The 23,192-nt window shown below is 43.2% G+C and overlaps 1 protein-coding gene across 1 annotated transcript in view; it reads left to right on the forward strand.

The window, feature by feature from the left end:
* Positions 1–23,192, forward strand: part of LIMD1 (LIM domain containing 1) — a 65,751-nt gene that overhangs the window by 33,715 nt on the left and 8,844 nt on the right. Inside the window, exons 4-8 of the mRNA XM_084619479.1 lie at positions 10,678–10,745; positions 12,513–12,575; positions 16,112–16,242; positions 22,052–22,103; positions 22,879–22,947. Of these exons, the coding sequence (XP_084475605.1) occupies positions 10,678–10,745; positions 12,513–12,575; positions 16,112–16,242; positions 22,052–22,103; positions 22,879–22,947 (383 nt within the window). The remainder of the gene's footprint in view (positions 1–10,677; positions 10,746–12,512; positions 12,576–16,111; positions 16,243–22,051; positions 22,104–22,878; positions 22,948–23,192) is intronic.

The following is a 23,192-nucleotide window of genomic DNA, read 5'->3' on the forward strand; positions in this document are numbered from 1 at the left end:
GTAGGGTTTTTATTTGCAGACTCAATAATAATAATAATATAATTAATTAATGTACCGTTGTCTCTCTTCCTTACTGGACCTAAACAGAATAGAAACACAAATAAGGTGTTCTGTATGTTCTTATGTTTTGTTGTTGTTGTTGTTTCTTTTGCTTTGTTGGTTGTGGGATTTTTTTTTAGACTTTCTAGCTAAGTCTGCTCCTGTGAAAAGTGATATTTGTATGTTTGTTAATATCACTTTTCACAGCAGCAGACTTGTTAGCTAGCTCTGAGACAGTGATGAGTGATATTTACAAACATACACCTACCCCTTTTCACAGCAGACTTACTCAGCACTGGCAAGCTGGGGGGACAAATTAAGCCCTGGATGGGGAGGTGGGTAGGGAGACAGCAGGGGCCAGGGGTGATGGGGTGGATGGGTGAGGGGATGGGGGCAGCAGTGGGGGCAAGGAGTTGTGAGGCCAGGGAAATGGAGCCCGCCACTATGCAGCCAAAACCTAGAGCCCGAAGCCCCACGGTCGGAGCCTCAAGGCTGAAGCTGGAAGCCAGAGCCCCACTGCCCCCGGTAAGGTGGGGAACTCACCAGCTGTCTGTTCCTCTGGCGCTTGTGGCTCCAGAACGGGGCAGGGCCCAACCCTTCCTTGCAGCCCAAAGGGAGGAACCACTGATTTGCCCCATCCCCAGTCACTGCCCAGGAGGCTATGGCCTCAAGAAAAGCCCCTAGTGGCCGCATTTGGGAAACGCTGAGCTAGCCAGGTATTCCCTGTTTTGTAATTGTCTATATGATTTTTCCTTCCTAAGTGAAGTACTTTGTGCTTTTCTTTATTGAATTTCATCTTGTTGATTTCAGACTGATTCTCCAATTTGTCAAGTTTGTTTTGAATACTAATCCTCTCCTCCAAAGTGCTTGCAACTCCTCCCATCTTAGTGTCGACTGCATATTTTATAATAATTCACTCCACTCCATTATCCAGCCATTAAGGAAAATATAGAATAGGACTGACACCCCCACAGGACCCCACTAGATACGCCCTGTGAGTTTGCTAACAAACCATTGATGACTACACTTTGAGTACAGACTTTCAACTGGTTGTATGCCCACCATATAGTAACTCCATCTAGGCCATTTTCCTATGAGAATGTCATGTGGGACTACATCAAAAGCCTTATTAAAATCAAGATATATCAAGTCTACTGCTTCCCGCCCATCCACTTGGCTCATAACCCTGCCAAGGAAGGGAATTAGGTTGGTTTGGCATGATTTGTTCTTGACAAATCTATGCTGGCTGTTCCTCATAACCATATTATCCTCCAGGTGCTTACAAATTGATTGTTTAATAATTTGTTCTAGTATCTTTCCAGGTACTGAAGTTTGACAGACTGATCTATAATTCCCTGGGTACTCCTTGTTCCCCTTTTTAAATATAGTGTGTTTGCCCTTCTCCAGTCTCCTGGGACTTCACCCATCCTCCATGAGTTCTCAAAAATAATTTATAAAGGTTCCAAGATTGCTTCAGCTTGTTCCTTAAGTACGCTAGGATGAATTTCATCAGGCCCTGGTGACTTGAATACATCTAACTTATCTAAATATTGTTTAAACTATTATTTCCCTATTTTGGTTTGCATTCCTTCCCCTTTGTTGTTTAATATTAATTGTGTTTTAGTATCTTGTCACCATTAACCTTTTTTAGTTAAGACTGAAGCAAAATAGAACACCTCAGCTTTCTTGATGTCATCAGCTCTCCTTCCCCACTAAGTAGAGAACCTGTACTTCCTTCCTATTTCTCTTGCTCTTAGCGTATTTAAAGAACTGCTGTTTATTGCCTTTTATGTCCCATGCTAGGTGTAACTCATTTTGAGTCTTAGCTTTTCTGATTTTGTTTCTACATACTTGTGCTATTCTTTTGTACTCCTCCATAGTGATTTGTACGTGTTTCAAGTTTTTGTAGCATTTCTTTTTGATTTTCAGTTTATTAAAGAGCTCCTGATGGAGCCATACCTTCTTACTATTCTTCCTGCCTTTCCTTCGGGGTAGTTTGCACTTGTGCCTTAATACTGTCTCCTTGAGAAACTGCCAGCTCTCCAGAACTTTTTTGTCTTAGATTTTCTTCATGTGGGACCTTACCTACCAGGTCCCTGCATTTGTTGAAGTCTGCTTTTTTGAAGCCCTTTGTCTTTATTCTGCTGCTCTCGTTCCTTCCATTCCTTAGTAAGGAGCTAGCCTTCCTGATTCTCTGCCTGGCCTGAGGCACAGGTTAGCGCATCATAAAAGTGGCTCTAGCATGTGGCATCCGGTGATGGTCCCCAAGGTATCATTCATCAGCAGGGGACTGCTGGCGCTCATTGTGCTTCCCTGCCTCTGAAACATCCCTTGCGCAAGGGGCTACAGGGAGTGTGGTGTAGGACCTGGAGGAATTCCAGCTAGAGGTCTGCAGCCAGTCTGTGCTGCCTGAGAGTGGGGCCTACAATCTGAGTTTTACTGAGGGAAACAAAAAAGGAATAGGAAACTGCAGCTTTACTCCATGGCTCCCAGGCTCAGCAAGGATCATCCATTGCTCTTGTCTTTTTAATTCTTAGAATCCTGTCATTTTCTAGATTGCCAGCCACGTGGATAATTTGGAGGTTATAGCCTCCATGAACTTAAATCTTTTGCTTTAAAAAAAACAAAACTGCCAGCTGTAATTACAGCAGAAGGTTGGTTTTATAACTGGAGAGCTATGCTAAGATGGATAGGCTTCTAATTATACACATTGAGATGAAAACTTTTGTGGCACACAATAACTTTTTACCTTTGGACAGGGACTTGTGATCCTGGTTTCCTTTTAAACCAGCATAACCACTGATGCTAATTAATGTGAAACCAGTTTAAAAAGCCTTTGGACAAAATTAAACTCTCAGGGTTCAATCCAGCTTCTACGGAGGTCTAGGGCAAATCTCCAGATGGCCTCTGTGGGAGCAGTAGCAGATTCAGAGTTTTATGAAGATATAAACTTCAAAGTGCAAGATCCATAATTTGAGATTATTGTGGCCAAAAAGCATTAGCATCCTGGAAGTTCAGCCTGACTGTATGGTTACTACCAATTGCAGAACAAAGAGTGCTTGTTGGAGCATAAAGATACGACTGACACAGTTATAGGTAGTACTGACGCAGTGCTTAAATGCCATAGTGACAGTCATCTGATAGGTCCCATAGCTAAATGGATTAGATATCCTAGATAGGACTGATGAATACATAGAGGTGTGAGGATCAAAACTCTTATCATGGGTAGGACTGAGAAATCCTGTAATGACCGCCAGAGATGGATGGGATGGTAGAGGTGTGGAAACATTTTAATTGTCTAGTATGTTTTTGCCAATAACCGAGCGAAGTGATGGTGAAATATTGCCAGGAGCCAGCAATTCAAGCCAAAGATCATTATAGTATTTAGTTCTCAGAGTGGCAATCCATGAAACAAACATTCTAATGGGCAAGCAAGGGCATCATTTCAGCAACCATATCAATGTAATCTCTTCAGTATTTGAGACATGGATTTTTAAAAGAAAAAGTTGGAATGAAAAATTACATCCAGCTTTCTGACCTCTTGATCTGATGCCAGTTTTAAGATGTAGTACAGTGGTTCTCAACCAGGGGTACGTCAACTCATCTAGATATTTGCCTAGTTTTACAACAGACAACATGAAAAGTGTTAGCGAAGTGAGTACAAACTAAAATTTCATACAGACAATGACTTGTTTATACTGCTCTATATACTATATCCGTATTTCTTAACCTGGGGGGGTGGTTCATGATTTATTTTATAATTATATGATAAAAAAGAGAAAGTAAGCAATTTTTCAGTAATAGTGTGCTGTGAAACTTTTGTATTTTTATGTCTGATTTTATAAGCAAGTAGTTTTTAAGTGAGGTGAAACTTGAGGTACACAAGACAAATCTGCCCCGTGAAAGGGGTACAGTAGTCTGGAGAAATTGAGAACCATTGATATAGTATACAGTAGAACCTCAGAGTTACGAGCAGCTCAGGAATGGAGGTTGTTCGTAACTCTGAACAAAACATTGTTTGTTCTTTCAAAAGTTTACAACTGAACATTGATGTAATACAGCTTTGAAACTCTACTGTGCAGAAGAAAAATGCTGCTATTAACCAACTTAATTTAAATGAAACAAGCACAGAAACAGTTTCCTTACTTTGTCAAATCTTTTTTTTAAAACTTTCCCTTTATATTTTTAGTAGTTTACGTTTAACACAGTACTGTGCTGCATTTTTTTGCCCCTGTCTCTGCTGCTGCCTGATTGCATACTTCTGATTCCAAATGAGGTGTGTGGCTGACCGGTCAGTTCGTAACGCTGGTGTTCGTAACTCTGAGGTTTTACTGTATAAGGCCCCGATCCTACCACTTGCTGAAATGACTTCAGTGGGGCTTGTGCTCCACAGGACCCTTGTGCTGAGGTGCATGAGGAGGACCCCAGAGTATAACTTTTTGAAAGGCTTTGCTTTATTTGAGATTTGCATACTATTTTGCTACTTAGGGACGCCAACACATTGACTCAGTAAAATAAAATGAAAGCCTTCTAAGTAAGGTTGTCGATTAATCGCAGTTAACTCATGTGATTAACTCAAAAAAATTAATCGCAATTAATCACACGTTAAACAATAGAATACCAGTTGAAATGTATTAAATATTTTGGAGGTTTTTCTACATTTGAAAATATACTGATTTCAATTAAAACACAGAATACAAAGTGTACAGTGCTCACTTTATATTATTATTTTTATTACAAATATTTGCATTGTAAAAAATAAAATAAATAGTATTTTTCAGTTCACCTCATACAAGTACTGAAGTGCAATCTCTTTTATCATGAAAGTGTAACTTACAAATGTAGATTTTTTTTTGCACCCAAAAACAAAACAATGTAAAACTTTAGAGCCTACAAGTCCACTCAGTTCTTGTTCAGCCAATCGCTAAGACAAACGCATTTGTTTGCATTGATGGGAGATACTGCTGCCTGCGTCTTATTTACAATGTCACCTGAAAGTGAGAACAGGTGTTTGCATGGCACTTTTGTAGCTGGCATTGCAAGGTATTTACGTGCCAGATATGCTAAACATTCGTATGCCCCTTCATGCTTTGGCCACCTTTCCAGGGGACATGCTTCCATGCTGATGACGCTCATTAAAAAAATAATGCATCAGTTAAATTTGTGACTGTACTCCTTGGGGGAGAATTGTATGTCTCCTGCTTTGTTTTACCCGCATTCTGCCATATATTTCTTGTTATGGTTGTCTCGGATGATGACCCAGCACATGTTTGTTTTAAGAACACTTTCACAGCGGATTTGACTAAATGCAAAGAAGGTACCAATGTGAGATTTCTAAAGATAGCTACAGCACTCAACCCAAGGTTTAAGAATCTGAAGTGCCGTCCAAAATCTGAGAAGGACGGGGTATGGAGAATGCTTTCAGAAGTCTTAAAAGAGCAACACTCAGATGCGGAAACTACCAAACACAAATCACCAAAAAAGAAAATCAACCTTCTGCTGGTGGCATCTGACTCAGATGATAAAAATAAACATGTGTCAGTCCACTCTGCTTTGGATCATTATCGAGCAGAACCCATCATCAGCATGGACCCATGTCCTCTGGAATGGTGGTTGAAGCATGAAGTGACATACGAATCTTTAGCGCATCTGGCATGTAAATATCTTGTGACTCCAGCTACAACAGTGCCATGCAAATGCCTGTTCTCACTTTCAGGTGACATTGTAAACAAGAAGTGGGCAGCATTATCTCCTGCAAATGTAAACAGACTTGTTTGTCTGAGCGATTGGCTGACGTAGGACTTGTAGGATCTAAAGTTTTACATTGTTTTATTTTTGAATGCAGTTATTTTTTGTACATAATTCTACATTTGTAAGTTCAACTTTCATGATGGAGATTGCACTACAGTACTTGTATTAAATGAATTGAAAAATACTATTTCTTTTGTTTTTTACAGTGCAAATATTTGTAACAAAAAAAATAAAGTGAGCACTGTATACTTTATATTCTATGTTGTAATTGAAATTAATATATTTGAAAATCTAGAAGACATCCAAAGATATGTAAATAAGTGATGTTTAATAGCACGATTAATCGTGATTAATTTTTTTAATCGCTTGACAGTCCTACTTCTGAGAAGTAAGAGTCAAATTTTTAAATATGGGCATATGTGTTCTGTCTATTAGACCTGTCATGTGCTTCTGGTATATCTATGGTTTCTGTTGGTGCCTGGAAAAAATGCACATGCATCTACTGCACAAAGTCTTACACTTGTATACTCAAAACAAGTAGCAGGGAGGATGGGTAGCCTTATGGTTTAAGGCACTGGCCTAGGACCAGAGATATTTCAATTCCTAGCTCCACCATTGATTTCCTGTGTGATGTTGGGGAAGTCAGTCTCTGTGTATCTGTTAAATGGGGATAATTCCCTACTTCAGAAGGATGTTGTGAGCATAAATCCTTTCATGTCTGCCTTGTTTGCGTATGCAGTTCCCTGATTTGTGTGCACACTTGGGGGTTCTGTGCATGCAATTGCTGCATGGACGTGTTTATGGGCGCCATTTATGTAGTCACTTGAAAAATTTCTCATTAAATTTCTGCCAGATGATTAGAGAAGAAGAAGGTTGGGGTGAGGCGAGAGAGGAGCTAAAAATTAAATAATCCCCTCTGTCCCTTCCCCTAAAGCAAAAACAATTTTAAAAAATTGACTTTATTTTCCTGTAAAGCATTCATGGGAGTAGCACCTCTTGTGCATCTGTCCACTTCAAATTTTGACAACCAAATTATAAATACCTTCCAAAGGGACTTATCATGCTGCTAAAGGAGCTTATAAAGAAAACATTGACACAGAACATTAATTGTGACCCCACTGGGGATTGCTGTAATAAACCTTGACTGCAAGGGTCAGGGGGTTAAAAATATGCACAGCGTACGATGCCTGCAAAATACATTTTGTCATTGTCAAAGAATGACTGTGGCAGCAACTCAACCTGTGTCCCTCTGTTGCAATGGGTATCACCAGCACACGGGTCAGGGCCTTCATCCGGAAACAGGCACAGCTTTGCTGCCTTTTCTCTCTCTCCCTCAGCCTCTTCCCCTCCTCCTCCCCAAGCTGTCTTTATGGAGATACATTACAGATAGCAGGACAGTCCTTTGGACATCTTCGCGTTTTGATATGCTACTGTGTGTGCTAGCTTGTAACTTATTTTTTTAAGTTGAATGTTTCAATTCTTGTTTTTTAATTAGCTATGTAGGTCCCAACCCTGACACCTATACTCTGGCAAAACTGCTGTTGAAATCAGTGGGCAATTTTTCTGAGTTAGGACTGCTTGTTTTGGCCTCTTGTTAAATTGCTCATGAAGCTACTTGGCAATCACATTCTAAATAATCATTAGTAGCTGAAGTATTGTCTCATTACAGCTCTCTTCTGTTCCTCATCTCCCCGCTGACCAAACCCTCCATCAAAATCAGTGCCTGTGTAGGACAGATCTGCACACAAACTAGCACCCAAATGACTGAATGGGTTGTAATCTACACCTTGTCTTATTTCAGTATAAGTCAGTGTATGGACACTCTTACTGTGGAATCAATGTTCTGTTTTGATTTTGCTTAACTCAGTAAAATATCAACTTCAGCACAACAGAAACTGGGTGTTTTTGTGCTGAAATAAGGGTGTCCACACACACAGACTTGCACCAGCACAGCACATGGTGTAGATTAAAGCCCATTTAGTTATTTGGGTGCCAGCCTGCATGTAGACACAACCATTGATTATGCCATCCTTCTCTCTGGGGTCTTATTGGGCTGGTGAAAGATTGCAGGCCTGTGCTGCTGTTCTGCTTTTCGTTTCCCCAGGACAGAGATTCATGATTAACTGAGAATGCTTTAAAAATGATGGACCAGATAACTGCTCTTAGAACGCATAGTGCGTGTGATGGAGGTGGAGTGGTGCAGTGGCTTGGAAAGAGGCACGTCTTCCTATGCACAGTGCTGCCAAGGAGCTGGGGAGAGCACACCGAGCAGCAACTCTTGCTGCACCTGTGCGACTGATGTCACGTGTGCTCCCTCCGGTGCAGCCCTCTCAGAACTGAGTGGTGCCGGGTGGGGAGCCAAGACCAAATCCCCTCTGAAACAGCTTCTGCAGCTCCTCCTCCTGCAGCAGCTCCTCCACACCTGCAGCATTATGGCCATTTCCTGCAAGCATAGGCTAGGGAGCAAGGGAGCTCCCTGCACCATCTCTTTCACCCCTAGTGCACCTCTGCAAGGCAGCCTGAACCTACCATGGCTATTCTTCTGTCTTCTGCAGCAGGTGTTTCTGCTGTGGGTATGTCTGTGACTGCTGTGGGTATGTCTGTGACTGCTGTATGCAGGGAGAACGTTAACCCCCGGAAGAAGGTTTGGGTTATTAGTGGGGTGGTCCTCTGGTCAACAAAGACTGCTTGTTAAGGAATCATAGCAGTGGTTGGACGTGTCCTTGTTTCATAATGTCCCATGCTACATATACTGCTACGTTCACTGGCCTTGAAGTCTGCTGTAGTTCATGTTTGTATGCTCCATGCTAGTTGATTTGGAGAGTCAAATTGTCAAAGTGAGCTGCATCATTAAATTCTGCTTGTACCCAGAGTGCAAACCTGTGTTTGCTCACAGAAATGTGTGTTCCGTACAAGCATGAACTCCCCCCACACCTCCAAAAAACAAAACAACACCCTCCCCACCCCCACCCCCATGGTTTGACAGGCTTCTACCCAGTGGGATTTTGAAACATGATGTCCGGTTTCCTGTAGAGGCTGTCTGAAACTATTTGACCTTGCTGTGAACAGTCTTTTGGGGGCAAGGCTAAGAGCTAAACTGGAACATCATTCCCTCACGTAGTTATCAAGCTGTGCTTTCCCATCCAACCTGGCAATAAAAACCTATCGTAACCCAGTTGTCCTTAAGTGTGACAGAAAACCCCATTACATGGTGGTTCTTCTATCATAGCTAGTCCCTTCAGATGCACTTGTTACCTGCCCATGCTGCTGATAAAATTGGCTGTTGCATGAGCAAACAGTGGCTGACTTTTCAAGAAATGCAGCTGCAATATTCTTTTCCCTTCTTTGTCCTCCTCCAGATCAAGCACTAAAGACAAAGGGTGAAATCCTGGCCCAATTGAAGTCATTGGCAAAATTTCCATGGCCCTCAATAGGGCCAGGATTTCAAGCATTTGATTTCCTAACTAGTGGTACATGGTGTTTTCTGGCCTGTCTGAAAGCGCCCTCTGGTGTACACACCATGAAACTGATTACACTTTAATTATGTTGCTTCATTCTGTTGTCTGCCTTTGTTAATTCTGTATGTTACAGTGAGTAGCATTATTATTTTGCGAGTGCCAGAAATGTGCTTCGTGCTGCACAGAACGTAGAGGAAAACATAAATCCTATGCCTAGCAACTTACGCTCTAAGCACAGCAACCTACAATAATCTGGCAATATTTGTTTTCTTAGACCGTATTTACCCTATGTAATGTATCAAATGGGATGTTGTACATTCTGCTCCTAGAATTATACTGCCTTTTCCTTGCTGAAGTTCCATGTATGTGTCTGAAATCAGACTCTGGCCATGTACTTTCTAATCAGGAATGCTGGCTGCAGGGTTCCTCCTTGGAAATTGCAGCAGGTTTTGTAACAGTTTACCTCCGACAGATACACAAGCAGATCAGCTGCCACTTTAGAGGATAATGTCACAGCCTTAACGGGGAAAGTGGATTGTAAAGAGACACTAGAGGTACTCTAAAAATGAATGCAAAAAAAGCTCTTTTTTTCCCCAGGGGGAAAAAAAATCACACCATTGCTAGAACCAGCACAACTCCCAAGGCAGTAGCAATAATGGGCATGCTAGTATAGTCCAGTCAGGCTTTTAGCCATTTTGGTGCCTAACTCTGCTCAGAGCAGGTCCAGATGATTTGGTGTTTAAAATGCTGACAGCTGCAAGTGCCTTAGTCCACCTAAAGACATGCTCCTACTGGTGGAACAGCACTGGTGGGAAATTTTAAAGAAATAAAGTCTAGTATAGATAAACCCCTGTTCACATACCCTTATTTACCTAACCACTCACCAGCGGTGGCTTCCAGAGTGAATCAGCAAACTATCCCTACTGCTTCCCTCTCTCACTTAGTTTCAGAGAGGAGTGTGGGAGATGGTATTTTGTGGCATTAAGCAGTATGTTGTGCTGAGGTCGTTTCTTAGGTAAGTTTTATTCGATAAAAGGACATTGAGACTTTAATAACCATCTAGCCACATGGAATGTGAAACTCTCATTGTTGAAATCACCCTTGTTGCAACACAGTGATTAGAATCCAAAGATCACAGGACTGTTATTAAAAAGAAAACCTGGTTAGTGATATTCTAGGCCTGGAATAGTTTCTAGCATTCAGCTCAGTTGGATGATAATAGTAATCATAATCATAATTATTGTCATGACAATAGCACCTAAGAGCTCTAGTCAAGAACTAGTGCCCCATTTTTGCTAGGTGCTGCACAAACGGAAACCAAAAAGACAGATACTGCCCCAAATGCATCTCTTTTACCAGCTTTTGGTAGTGTATATTTTTTTTCCATCCATCTACTAACTTTTTTCTCCCTCCTCTTTTTTCTCCCTAGGTCGAAAACTGAGAGGAAAAGCCTTTTATTTTGTTAACGGAAAGGTGTTCTGTGAAGAAGACTTTCTGGTGAGTGCATTTGTGCCCTGTGCCTCTCCTGTTGCAACTTGCATGCTGTGACTCAGAGAAACTGTAATGCAAGCAACTCTCAGAATCCAAGAACTGACATTTCAGCAAAAGACTGGCAACAAGCAGCATTCACCGGAAAGGGATTGGGTTGTATGTTCAGATATGGTGGGGATGAGGGCATGATAAACTGAGAGAGAGAGAAACAAGCAAGGGAACAGATTTTCCCCTTCCTATCAACTTTCTCTGACTGGACATTTTTGAGAGAGATGAGACACCCTGATGCACTGTGGACAGAGTAGGGTGAGCAGTGCTTAAAAATATTTATTAAATACCTATCTGATTTAGGTGCCCTGCATAACAGCACCCTGAAACAACATTAAGACTTCTGCGGCTCTTTCACACGCTGTGGAAGTGGCACACTTAGGGCCGGTTACAAAGTCCATTGATGTCAATGGGCTTTGGACCAGACACTTACTTTGGGTACTGGGCTGAACTATGTTAACAGCATTGCTCTAGAAGCAGTCCCTCTGATCATTTATGGAGTGGTTGGTGGTCCCTATGTAGGTGCATCTGGGTGGCACAGAAATGCAGCAATAGCCTTAGAATACAGAAATGACCTTGGACTCCAGGCACAGAGACAGTCCTTGGAGTACAAGAAAAGTCACTGAAAAAACAGGATGTAAAGGAGAAAAAAAGACTATGAAAAATAAGTTAATGAAGCATTAGATTATGGGTGTTTAGCTAAGACTTTTGGGAGGGTGATTTGTTTTATTTTGTATTATTTTTGTGTTGTTTTGTGAGTTAGTTTGTTGTTTGGTGGTGGTTAGTTAGCGAGTGAGTGAGTTCATTCTGCTTCCCCCTTTCTCCCCCGAAGTGCCCTCTTATTGATCAGCCCCAGCGATTGCTATTGGGGAGAAGAGGAGTCCCTCTTTAGTTTCCTTCTCTCTCGTGTAATTTAAAAACAATAGATGTTAATAATCCAGGCATTGTAAAACATACAGTCTAATTAGATATATTAAAAATACTTGGTGGGCTTGTTGCTCATTTACACTAAAACCCTTTCTACTACTCATGCTGTGTAAAGCACATTTAAAGTGGATGTCTCTTACATTTGGTGGCAGTGGTGTAAAAGTGGCATTAATGTAATTGAGAATCAGGTCCATATGTTTAGTTCTTGGCAAAAATAATCCTCTGGGCCAAATTCTATTCTGAATTATACCAGCACTAAGCTGGGACAGTGCCATTGACTTCAGTGATATTTATGCCACATTTATACCAGCATAAATAAAGGTAGAATTTGGCCCTCCAAGTTTACATTTATGAACCTAGTGAGATTGCGGGCCGGATTTTCAAATTAGGCCAGGTTCTATAGGTGTACACCTAATTTACACATATAAATACGAGATGTACATGCATAATACCTGATATTTGCATGTACATGGTCCAGTAAGCACACATGCATTATCAGTAGATCCCTGATTTGCATGTGCACCTCTGGTATTTGCTCACATATGTTAAACTCAATTTAAACTTAAATTAGCACCCTAGAGTTATGGAAATTTACAGACCCTCTTAACTTTGAAAATCTGACACTGTAACTTTGAGACATTCTAATGAGGCCTACCCAATATTTGTTTAGACAAAACAAAAGGAAGCTTTGCTTCATTAAGGAGTGCTGAGCAGAGTAAGACAGATCACTCCCCATCATACAAAGTGTGTGTGTTACCCAGCCTTGTAAAATGTTAAGCCAATTTTTTCTCCTTGCAGTATTCAGGTTTCCAGCAGTCAGCTGACAGGTGTTTCATTTGTGGTCATTTGATAATGGACATGGTAAGTGATGCTTGCCTCAGAAAGAAAACAGCATTTTAGAATGATGTCTCCAGGGCAAAAGAAATTCATATATAGGATCACCTCATTTGATCTATTAGTCTAGCTGGTGTGATGACTTGTGACAGTGAAAGAATCCTAATCCTCTGGCTTGTCATGGCCAGGAAGCAAAACTAGCATCCATTCATATTTGTTGCACAGACACGTTTTCAGTGTCTGTTTAAAATGAACTTTGGTTTGAAGAAGCAGGATGTTTAAAAACACACTGACTTTGACTTCTTATGAACTCCTGTGGCAGTTCAGTGATGATCCTGTCCACACCCACTGCATGAGAGCATGGCTCCCCGCAGCTCATTGAGCTTGGGGGCAGGTAGGGCATTGGTGGGCTGGGGGCTGGACCATAGTATCTGTTACTATGCTGGTCCTCTCTTCGCTACATTTGTCTCAGCCTGTTGCAGAAGAGTGAAAAGAGGTATTTTCTTTTGTTGGCTCTGTATTTCCTGTCCTTTAATTATGCAGTGTCCCCATATTCTTAAGGTTTTAGACAGAGTTTAAAGGAAAAATCAGTCATTTTTTTCCTTTGACTTTTGTAATTTTGAATCTCTAAATCTAGCCCCTGCCAACTCTTCTTTCCAGCTAAATAATTCTAGTCTTTGGAATTTCTTGCTAAATGTAGATCCCAGCTGCTCTTCTCTGGACCATTTCTATCTCTGCTAAATCATTCTTACAATTAAATTACTAAAACAGGACATAGTATGTCCTATGACACTCCACCATTGTCTGATGTAGTGTCATAAGTATATTATTTTCATAAGCACATAAGAATGGCTCTACTGGGTCAGACCAATGGTCCATCTAGCTCAGTATCGTGTCTTCTGACAGTGACTGGTGCCAGTTGCTTCAGAGGGAGTGAACAGAACGGGGCAATTTATCCAGTGATCCATCCTGTCATCCAGTCCCAGTGTCTGGCAGTCAGATATTTAGGGACACCAGAGCATAGGGTTGCGTCCCTGACCACTTGCCTAATAGCTGTTGATGGACCTATCCTCCATGAACTTATCTAATTCTTTTTTGAACTCAGTTATACTTTTGGTCTTCACAACATCCCCTGGCAATGAGTTCCACAGGGTGAATGTGTGTTGTGTGAAGAAGTACTTCCTTTTGTTTGTTTTATACCTGCTGCCTATCAATTTCATTGGGTGACGTCTGGTTCTTGAATTACGTGAAGGGGTAAATAACACTTCCTTATTCACTTTCTGTAATTGTATAGACCGCTATTTTATCCCCTCTTGGTCATCTCTTTTCTAAGATGAACTTCTGCAGTCTCTTTAATCTCTCCTCATATGGAAGCGGTTCCATACCCCTGATCATTTTTGTTGTCCTTCTCTGTACTTTTTCCAATTCCAGAATAGCCTTTTTGAGATGGGGCGACCAGAACTGCACTCGGTATTCCAGGTGTGAATGCACGATGGATTTATATAGTGGCATTATATTTTCTATCCCTTTCCTAATAGTGCCTAACATTTTATTAGCTTTTTTGGCTGCCGCTGCACATTGAACAGATGTTTTCAGAGAACTATCCACAATGACTCCAAGATCTTTCTTGAGTAATAACAGATAATTTAGACCTCATCATTTTGTATGTATAATTGGGATTATGTTTTCCAATGTGTATTACTTTGCATTTATCAACACTGAATTTCATCTGCCATTTTGTTGTCCAGTTACCCAGTTTTGTGAGGTCCCTTTGTAACTCTTCACAGCCTGCTTTGGACTTAACTATCTTGGGTAATTTTGTATCACCTGCAAACTTTGCCACCTTTGGGGTTTACCCCTATTTCCATGAATATGTTGAACAGCACTGGTCCCAGAACACATTTTGGGGGGGACTCTATTTACCTCTCTCCCCTAAAAAAAAAAACTTGGCCATTTATTCCTAACCTTTGTTTCCTATCTTTTAACCAGTTACTGATCCATGAGAGGACCTTCCCTCTTATCACATGACTGCTTAGTTGGCTGAAGAGCCTTTGGTGAGGGACCTTGTCAAAAGCTTTCTAAAATTCCAAGTACACTATTTCCCTTGTCCACATGTTTGACACCCTCAAAGAATTCTAATAGACTGGTGAGGATTTCCCTTTACAAAAACCATGTTGACCCTCCCCAAAATAGAGTTCATCTCTGTGTTTGACAATTCTGTTCTTTATTATAGTTTCAACCAGTTTGCCTGGTACTGAAGTTAGACTTACCGTCCTGTAATTGCCAGGATTGCCTCTGGAGCCCTTTTTTTTTTTTTTTTAAATTGGCATTACATTACCTATTCTCCAGACATCTGGTACAAAGTCCGATTTAAGCAATAGGTTACATACCACAGTTGGTAGTTCTGCAGTTTCACATTTGAGTTCCTTCAGAACTCTTGAGTGAATATCATCTGGTCCTGGTGACTTATTACTGTTTAATTTATTAATTTGTTCAAAATCTCTTCTATTTGTGCATCAGTGTGGGGCTGTACTTCAGATTTTGTCCCCCAGAAAGGATAGCTCTGATGTGGGTTTCTTCCCGACATCCTCTCCAGTGAAGACCAATGTGAAGAATTCATTTAGCATCTCCACAATGGCCTTGTCTTCCTTGAGTGCTCCTTTAGTACCTTGATCGTCCAGTGGCCCCACTGATGGTTTGGCAGGCTTTCTGCTTCTGATGAACTTTAAAAAAAAAAAAAAAAAATTGCTGTTAGTTTTTGGGTTTTTTGCTAGTTGCTCTTCAAATTCTTTTTTTGGCCTGCCTCATTATACTTTTACACTTGATTTGCCAGAGTTTATGTTCCTTTCTATTTTCCGCAGCAGGCTATGACTTCCAATTTTTAAAAGTTTTTTTCACCGCTATAAACACCTCTTTTACTCTGTTTAGCCATGGTGGCATTTTTTTAGCCTCTTACTGGTTTTATTTTTTTTAATTTGGGTTATACATTTAATTTGAGCCTTTCTTACGGTGTTTTTAAAAAGTTTCCATGCCGCATGCAGGCATTTCACTCTTGTGACTATTTCTTTTAATTTCTGTTTAACTAGCTTCTTCGTTTTTCTGTAGTTCCCCTTTTTGAAGTTAAATGCTACTGTGATGGGTTTCTTCAGTATTCCCCCCCACAAAGATATTAAATGTAATTACATTATGGTCACTATTACTCAATGATTCAGCTATATTCACATCGTGGATCAGATCCTGTGTACCACTTAAGACGAAATCAAGAATTGCCTCGCCCCTTGTGGGTTCCAGGACTACCTGCTCCAAGAAACAGTCATTAATAGTGATTAGAAATTTTATTTCTGCAGCGCATCCTGGGGTGATACATACTCTGTGAATATGAGAATAGTTGAAATCCCCCATTATTATTGGGTTTTCTGTTTTTGTAGCCTCTCTAATGTCCCTTAGCATTTCACAGTCACCATCACCATTCTGGCCAGGTGGTTGGTAGTATGCTCCTACTGCTATACTCTCATCTTTTAATGCCTGTTCGTGAGCTCTCTTCTGTCTCTGGTTTATTGCAGATCCTGCAGGCTCTAGGGAAATCATACCATCCAGGCTGCTTCCGTTGTGTGATCTGTAATGAATGTCTGGATGGAGTGCCATTCACGGTAGACACTGAGAACAAAATCTACTGTGTCAGAGATTACCACAAGTAAGAACGAAGGAAACAGCTAAGTAAACCTAGTCGAAAACCCACTCATTTAACCTTCAAAATAGTGTAGGTGTATGGTCTAGTGGAATAAGCATGGGACTGGGTGCTAGGAACTCCTGACCTCTTCCCTTCATTCTGCCACTGACTTCCTCTATGACCTTGGGTAAGTCACTTAACACCGTCTGCAAAATTGATGTCATATTCACCGATCTCTCAGGGGGAATGTATGGTTCAATTAGTTAATGTTTGTAAAGTGCTTTAAAGGAGTAAGAACTAAATCAGCCCTGAAGTAAACTGGTAAATCCCTTTGAAGCCAATGGGAGCTACACTTAGTTATACCAGGGGCTGACTCTGGCTTGTAAGAACTAAATATTATTAGGATGTCAGTGCGGAATATATGTATGTGTGTGCGTGTGTCTGGTGGTGGTGGTTGTTTTCGTGAGGGGATGGGGGTTAGTATCCAGCTTTTTATACAGTCAGTTAATTAAACAAATGATGTATCATAAAAAAAATCTACTTGCAAATCACCAGAAATATACTATCTAGGGAGATTAAAGGGCTACTGTCATACGTAATATTAGACCTACCAGTTGACATACACTTTGAGCCATTCACTTACTCCATTCTGCTGCCTGATTCCTCTTACGGTCAAGGAGGGTATTGAAATATACAATACTCCTGCTCTCAGGTGCCCCATAGAATTGTCTTATGTTGCACTTGTGCTAAGGTTTTAATTTCTTGTAGATGTAACTATTACTATAGAGTAATTACTATAAAGTAATATAAATATATTATAAACTATTACTATAAAGTAATGCAGACTCCCTTGCACTTGAAATGATTTGAACCCACCCAAAACACTATTTAAGCTTGATCCTGCCCCAACTGTAATGAAATTGGGCCCCAGGTCTTTTAATATGTCTGTGCAAGGATTATTCCTGTGTCTAATTTTCCCTGTCCCCACTTCCACCTCTCTGAGTAGCTACTTTTGTGGCTGTCTGTTTTCAGACAGATAATGCAATGCTATTCTATTCCTACTTCCTAGCCCTTCTTTAAGTGGGGTTCACTGCTCTTTCAAGGACTCCTTCAACCTGAAATCTACCCCTGAATGGCTGAATAATCTGCAGTAAATAGTACTTGTAGATGAAAAAGTAAATCCTAGAGCCAGACCATGACATTTTTAAACATCCGGATCGCCTTTCAACAAAAAAGCAATTTCCTACCTTTCACGGTAAAAGAGCTGGCACTCTACTATTATAGTGTACATGAGCCGATAAAAAAGGCTTGTATGACCTAGTGATAGAAACTGCTCGGTGGTTCTTCGAGTGCTTGTTCACGTCAGTTCCAATCAGGTGTGCACATGCCGCGTGCATGGATATCGGAAAGTTTTTCTCTGAGCAGCACCCGTTGGGTCAGCTGTGGAGCCCCCTGGAGTGGTGCCTTCATAGTGCTGGGTATATGACCCTGCCGACCCGACCCCCCTTGAGTTCTTTCTTACCATCCGTTATGGCTGTTGGAACAGTGCTCACTTGCTCAGCAAGTGCTCCCTTAGTGTTCTCCTGTTAGTTGTTCGAGTTTCAAGTTAGTGTTATAGTTAATTTAGCACATAGTTGTATTGTTAATTTACATAGTTAATTTAGTACATAGGTTGGGAGTAGGGCCTCTTCCCAATCCCTGACCTCACCCTTGTGCTCTGGGTCATGCTGCGAGCCCAAGGCTTTAAACCCTGCAGTGTTTACAATAGGCCTATGCCCATCAGTGACCCCCACGACTGTTGCCTAAAGTGTCTGGGGGAGGCGCACCAAATGGAGAGGTGCAAAATCTGCAGGGCTTTTCGGCCAAGAAGGAGTATGATTTTTGCCTAAAACAACTTTTAATGGAATCCGCTCTCCGCCCACAGCCGGCTGCAAACTGCCAAGATTGGCACCGAGCGTGTCCGTACGGAGTGCTCTGGCATCCATACGCGACACGGCGCCAAGGAAGGACTCTAGCGCAAAAGACCCTTGGCACCAGCGCTCCCCGGCACCGTAGCCAGGAATAGCAGCCCAGCACTGCTCGACTTCCGCGATGCCGCACAAGCAACACAAGAAGGCCAAAAGGGGATGCTCGCTGACCCCGAAAACCGCAGGACCATCGGGATGCCTGGGCACACCCCAGAAAGGACCCGGTGCTAAGTCGGCACGAGTCGGTGCCGTTGACTTTGGTGCCCCAGAAGGACTGTTGAGTCCAGCACGTAGCGACTTTCTGGCAGGGCAGTGTGAAGTGGAGGTGTTAGAGCCACCCTCCACCCCGGACGCTTTTGAAGCCACCAGGGACCTGATCGAGATGACGGCTGCACAGCTCCCAGTTCTCAGGGACAAGCCTCGGGTGCCAATAAGACCAGCCCCCAGTGAAGTCATCCCGGCACCGGTGCTCCACCTCATCATGGCACCAGTCTTTGATTCATAGGCCCTCGGCGCCGCTGTGGTCATCGCAACCAGGCTCCACTTCCTCAGAGTCTGATGCCGGCTCGTATTACTTGAGACACAGTCGACATAGGTCTGCGAGGCAACCGCCTTGACAGCCGTCGGCGCAGTGGCCCTTTTGGGCCCCCTAGACTTACCCCCAGACCCAGGACATCTTTTCAAGGGGTTCAAGATCGGTAGCCTCAGAACACCGGCCACCCCACTCTCCTAGGGACGGGCCTACGCCTCGGGGATCCGAGGCCACTCTGTCCCAACTGCCCCTTCAGGCTCGGGTCGCGGCTGAGGCACCTCCAACACAGGACCAGCCGCAGAGTCAGGCTACAGCCACCCCAGCTGTAGCTGCCACAGGGGCATGCACTGACCAAGAGGTCAGGGAGCTGGAGGGGCAGTAGGACCCAGTACCTTCTCTGGCCAGCTTGTCTTCTTCCCCTGATGAAGCTGTGGCAGGGGGGTCAGCTTTGGGCTCTCCTCCAATTGACCACAGGGCACATCAGGACCTCCTTAGGCGGATTGCCTGCAATGTGGGGTTGCAAGCGGAGGAGGTGGTCGAGGCCAAGGACCCCCATGGTGGATATTCTCACTCCCGAAGGTCCATCACGGGTAGCTCTGCCTTTGATCAAGACTGTTCAAAACAACATAAAGACCCTGTGACAGACCCCGGCCTCGATTCCGCCGACTGCCAGGGACTGGGACTCCTCCTCAATGTGAATAAGTCAACCTTGTCACCGACCCAAAGAATAGAATTAATCGGGGTGGTGCTGGACTTGATACAGGCAAGGGCATTCCTGCCAGAGACCTGATTCCAAGCCATAACAGACATTATTCGAAACCTCAGTTGATACCCGACCGCTACAACAAGGGGATGCCAGAGTCTCCTCGGCCACATGGCAGCCTGCACTTACGTAGTCTGGCATCCCAGACTGAGGCTCAGACCATTCCAAGCGTGGCTCACTTCGGCCGATCACCTGGGGCGCGACAGCCGGGACTCAGTGGTGACGGTGCCGCAGCAAGTACTCAAGTCCCTCCATTGGTGTGCGCAGGAGTCCCCTTCAACAGCCTACAGCTCTCCTTGTCCCTGGTAATGGACATGTCAGCACTGGGTTGGAGGGCACATCTCGGAGATCTCCGAACACAGGGCCCATGGTCAGAGAACAAACTCTTACTCCAGATCAGTATCAGGGAGCTCAGAGCGGTGCAACTAGCATGCCAAACTTTCCAGTCCCTACTGCAAGGCCAGTTTGTGGCAGTGATGATGGATAACACCACAGCCATGTTTTACATCAACAAGCAGGGTGGAGCCTGGTCCTCTCCCCTATGTTGGAAAGCCCTCCAGCTATGGGAGTTCTGCATAGGATGCCTCCAGGTGAATGGAGTGGGCTATCTCCCAGGCGTGCAGAACAAACTAGCAGACCACCTCAACAGGTCCTTCCGTAATCATAAGTGGTCCATCCATTCAGATGTCATACATTCCATCCAAAGGTGGGGATTTCCCCAAATCGATGTTTGCCACCCAGAGCAACAGAAAGTGCCCAATGTTCTTCTCCTTCCAGAAACACAGCTCGGGTTCAATCTCGGACACATTCCTGCTACCTTGGAGAGATCACCTCATGTATGTCTCCCACCGGTCCCACTCATGCACAAGGTGCTGCTCAAGATCCGCAGAAACAAGGCAAAAGTAATCCTGCTTGCCCCCACATGGCCCCGTCAACATTGGTACACCACGCTTCTGGAGCTGTCAGTGGACACCCCGATCATACTACCACTCTACCCCGATCTGAACACACAAGACCACAGTTGCCTTCACCACCCTGGACTTCCAGTCCCTCCATCTTGCGGCCTGGAATCTTCGTCGCTAAACCTGATGGAGCTCCTGTGGTCGGGACCGGTGAGGGAGGTCCTACTAGGCAGCAGGAAACCATCCACCAGAGCCACTTATCTAGCTAAGTGGAAGAGGTTTATTTGCTGGTGTGCCCAGCATCACACACCTCCACTCCAGGTGCCTGTACCATTCATCCTGGAGTTTCTCCTACACCTGAAACAACAAGGCCTGGCAGCATCATCCAATAAGGTACACCTCGCTGCTATCTCAGCCTTCCATCGGGGAGCGTCTGGACATTCCATATTCGCCAACCCCATGGTAGGGTGTTTCCTCAAGGGCCTGGACAGGTTATATCCGCACATGTTATGAGCTGGCCAAGGTCCCACCCCCTGCTATTATGGCACATTCTACAAGGGAACAAGCTTCGTCAGCTGCTTTCCTTGCCCAGGTCCCGATACAGGAGATCTGCAGAGCAGCAAGTTTGTCATTGGTGCATACATTTACCACTCGCTATGCTATCACCCAGCTCACCAAAGATGATGCGGCATTCATCAGAGTGGTGCTCCAATCAGCAATTCCTTGACTCCGACCCCACCTCTGGGGTAGAGCTTGGGAGTCACCTGATTAGAATTGCCGTGAACAAGCACTCGAAGAAGAAAAAACGGTTACTCCCCTTCTCGTAAATGTTGTTCTTCAAGATGTGTTCAAGTCCATTCCAATACCCGCCCTCCTTCCCCTCTGTCGGAGTAGCCGGCAAGAAGAAACTGAAGGGGGGTCGTGTCAGCAGGATCATATAGTCAGCGCCATGAAGGCACCGCTCCAGGGGGCTCCACAGCCAACCCGACAGGAGCTGCTAAGGGAAAAACTTTCCGACGTCCGTGCACGCGGCGCACGCACACCTGATTGGACAACGCGAAGAACAACAGTTGCGAGAAGGTGAGGGACTGTTTTATCTGAGGGTCTGCAGCTACCAGCTTGGTATGGCTCCTTCTGAGAATAACTAGCCATGCTCACCACTCCTAAAAGTTTTCAATTTTAAAAGATGTGTCTAAACACAGGTGCCCTTCCATTCTAGAGGAAGTAGTTTCTCAAAAGTGTTTATTCCAAAATGGCAGCTCCTCAGATCAGAGCAGTTTCTATCAGTCACACCAGGATATAACTGGCATAAATGACATATTTGAATGGATCATGTACAATATTCACTGATAGAGTCTATGGTCCGGATGCTCCATGCTCTGGATGTATAAAAAACTTGTAGACTGGCCCTGGGATTTATGACTTCCTCCATAAGTAGTGTTTACTGCAGATTGTGCAGCCATTTGAGCCAATATTAGGGCTATATGGTGGTATCCAGTTTGTTTACAAAATGAACTAACAAACACTTGGAATGAAAAGCTCTTCACAACACTATCCTTGCAGATAAAGTGAAAAACCACATGCTGTAGATTACTTCTTAGTCAGAACCTACAAGCCTCTTTCATACAGATGGCATGGGTGTAACTGTAATTTCTCATTGCTCTTTTAGAGTTTTAGCTCCAAAATGTGCAGCATGTGGACATCCCATTCTGCCAACTGAGGTAAGAACCTTTTTTGCTATTGCTTACAATTCTTACTCCACTGCTTTCCTGGGGACCCCTAGGATCAAGCCATTTTTTCCTTTATGCTTAACTCTGTGTCAGGCTGAATGTTTTCCTGGCTCACAAGAGCTGTACGTTTCCACCAGAGTGCTGCTTTCATAGCAGTCTCAGCCTCCGTTGGCCCAAGGTTAAGGTGCAGTGTTTGAGACTCAGTGGTTCCTCTGCTTGATCGTTCAGTTTGCTACAACTGTGTTAATCTGCTCTTTTCACCTTCTGTGAGATTTCGTTGCTGTTACTGGTAGGTCAGGCTAACTTGTCCCTTAGTCAATACCAAGTTGCTGATTTGAAGAGTGTTCCATGTATGAGGGTGTGCCCTCCACTAGAATCGAGTTCTTATTCATCATAATCTTTTTAATTTGTGTTTTTTGGTAGAAACAGTTAAAAATGCTGACACTTTCTCAGAAATGTGAAATATTGAAGGATTACACATACTCCTTGCTGTATCCATTTGGGATTGACTTGGCCAGCAGAAATCTTTTAGTCTCTGATGTTCAGTTTTCCAGGGATGCCTACAGTAGATTGATGACGAAGCTTTGCTGAAAGCAGATCTGCAGATGGCAGGCTTTATTTGAGGTTTTCTGCCAGTGGCCCACATGCATTTGTTCAATATCCACATTGCTACAGGAAGAAATTCACAGAACCCATGTGTCATAGCCTCCTTTACCCCCTCTCCCCCCATCTGTTTAATATATTTTTTTTGCTTTAATACTTACAGGGGTCTGATGAGACAATTCGAGTTGTGTCCATGGACAAGGATTACCACGTGGAATGTTATCACTGTGAGGTGGGTCGACAACTTTCCAGGGGCAAAGTGAAAAAAATACTATTTTAAAAAGAAACAAAATACGCAGGTATCTTGGGAACTCAGCAGATCAGCAACTGACCCTCAGGTTAAGTTCCTACAGCAGTTATTAACTGCTGGGAAATGTCCAACATAATATGTCTAGGGACAAAGGTTTCCAAGGATATGTCCAAACTCTGATGTAATTTATTACCTGGAAATTCATGGTTGGGAGATTAATTTTCTTT

Source organism: Lepidochelys olivacea (assembly GCF_965140295.1).
Source record: "Lepidochelys olivacea isolate rLepOli2 genome assembly, chromosome: 2".
Classification (NCBI taxonomy): Eukaryota; Metazoa; Chordata; order Testudines; family Cheloniidae; genus Lepidochelys; species Lepidochelys olivacea.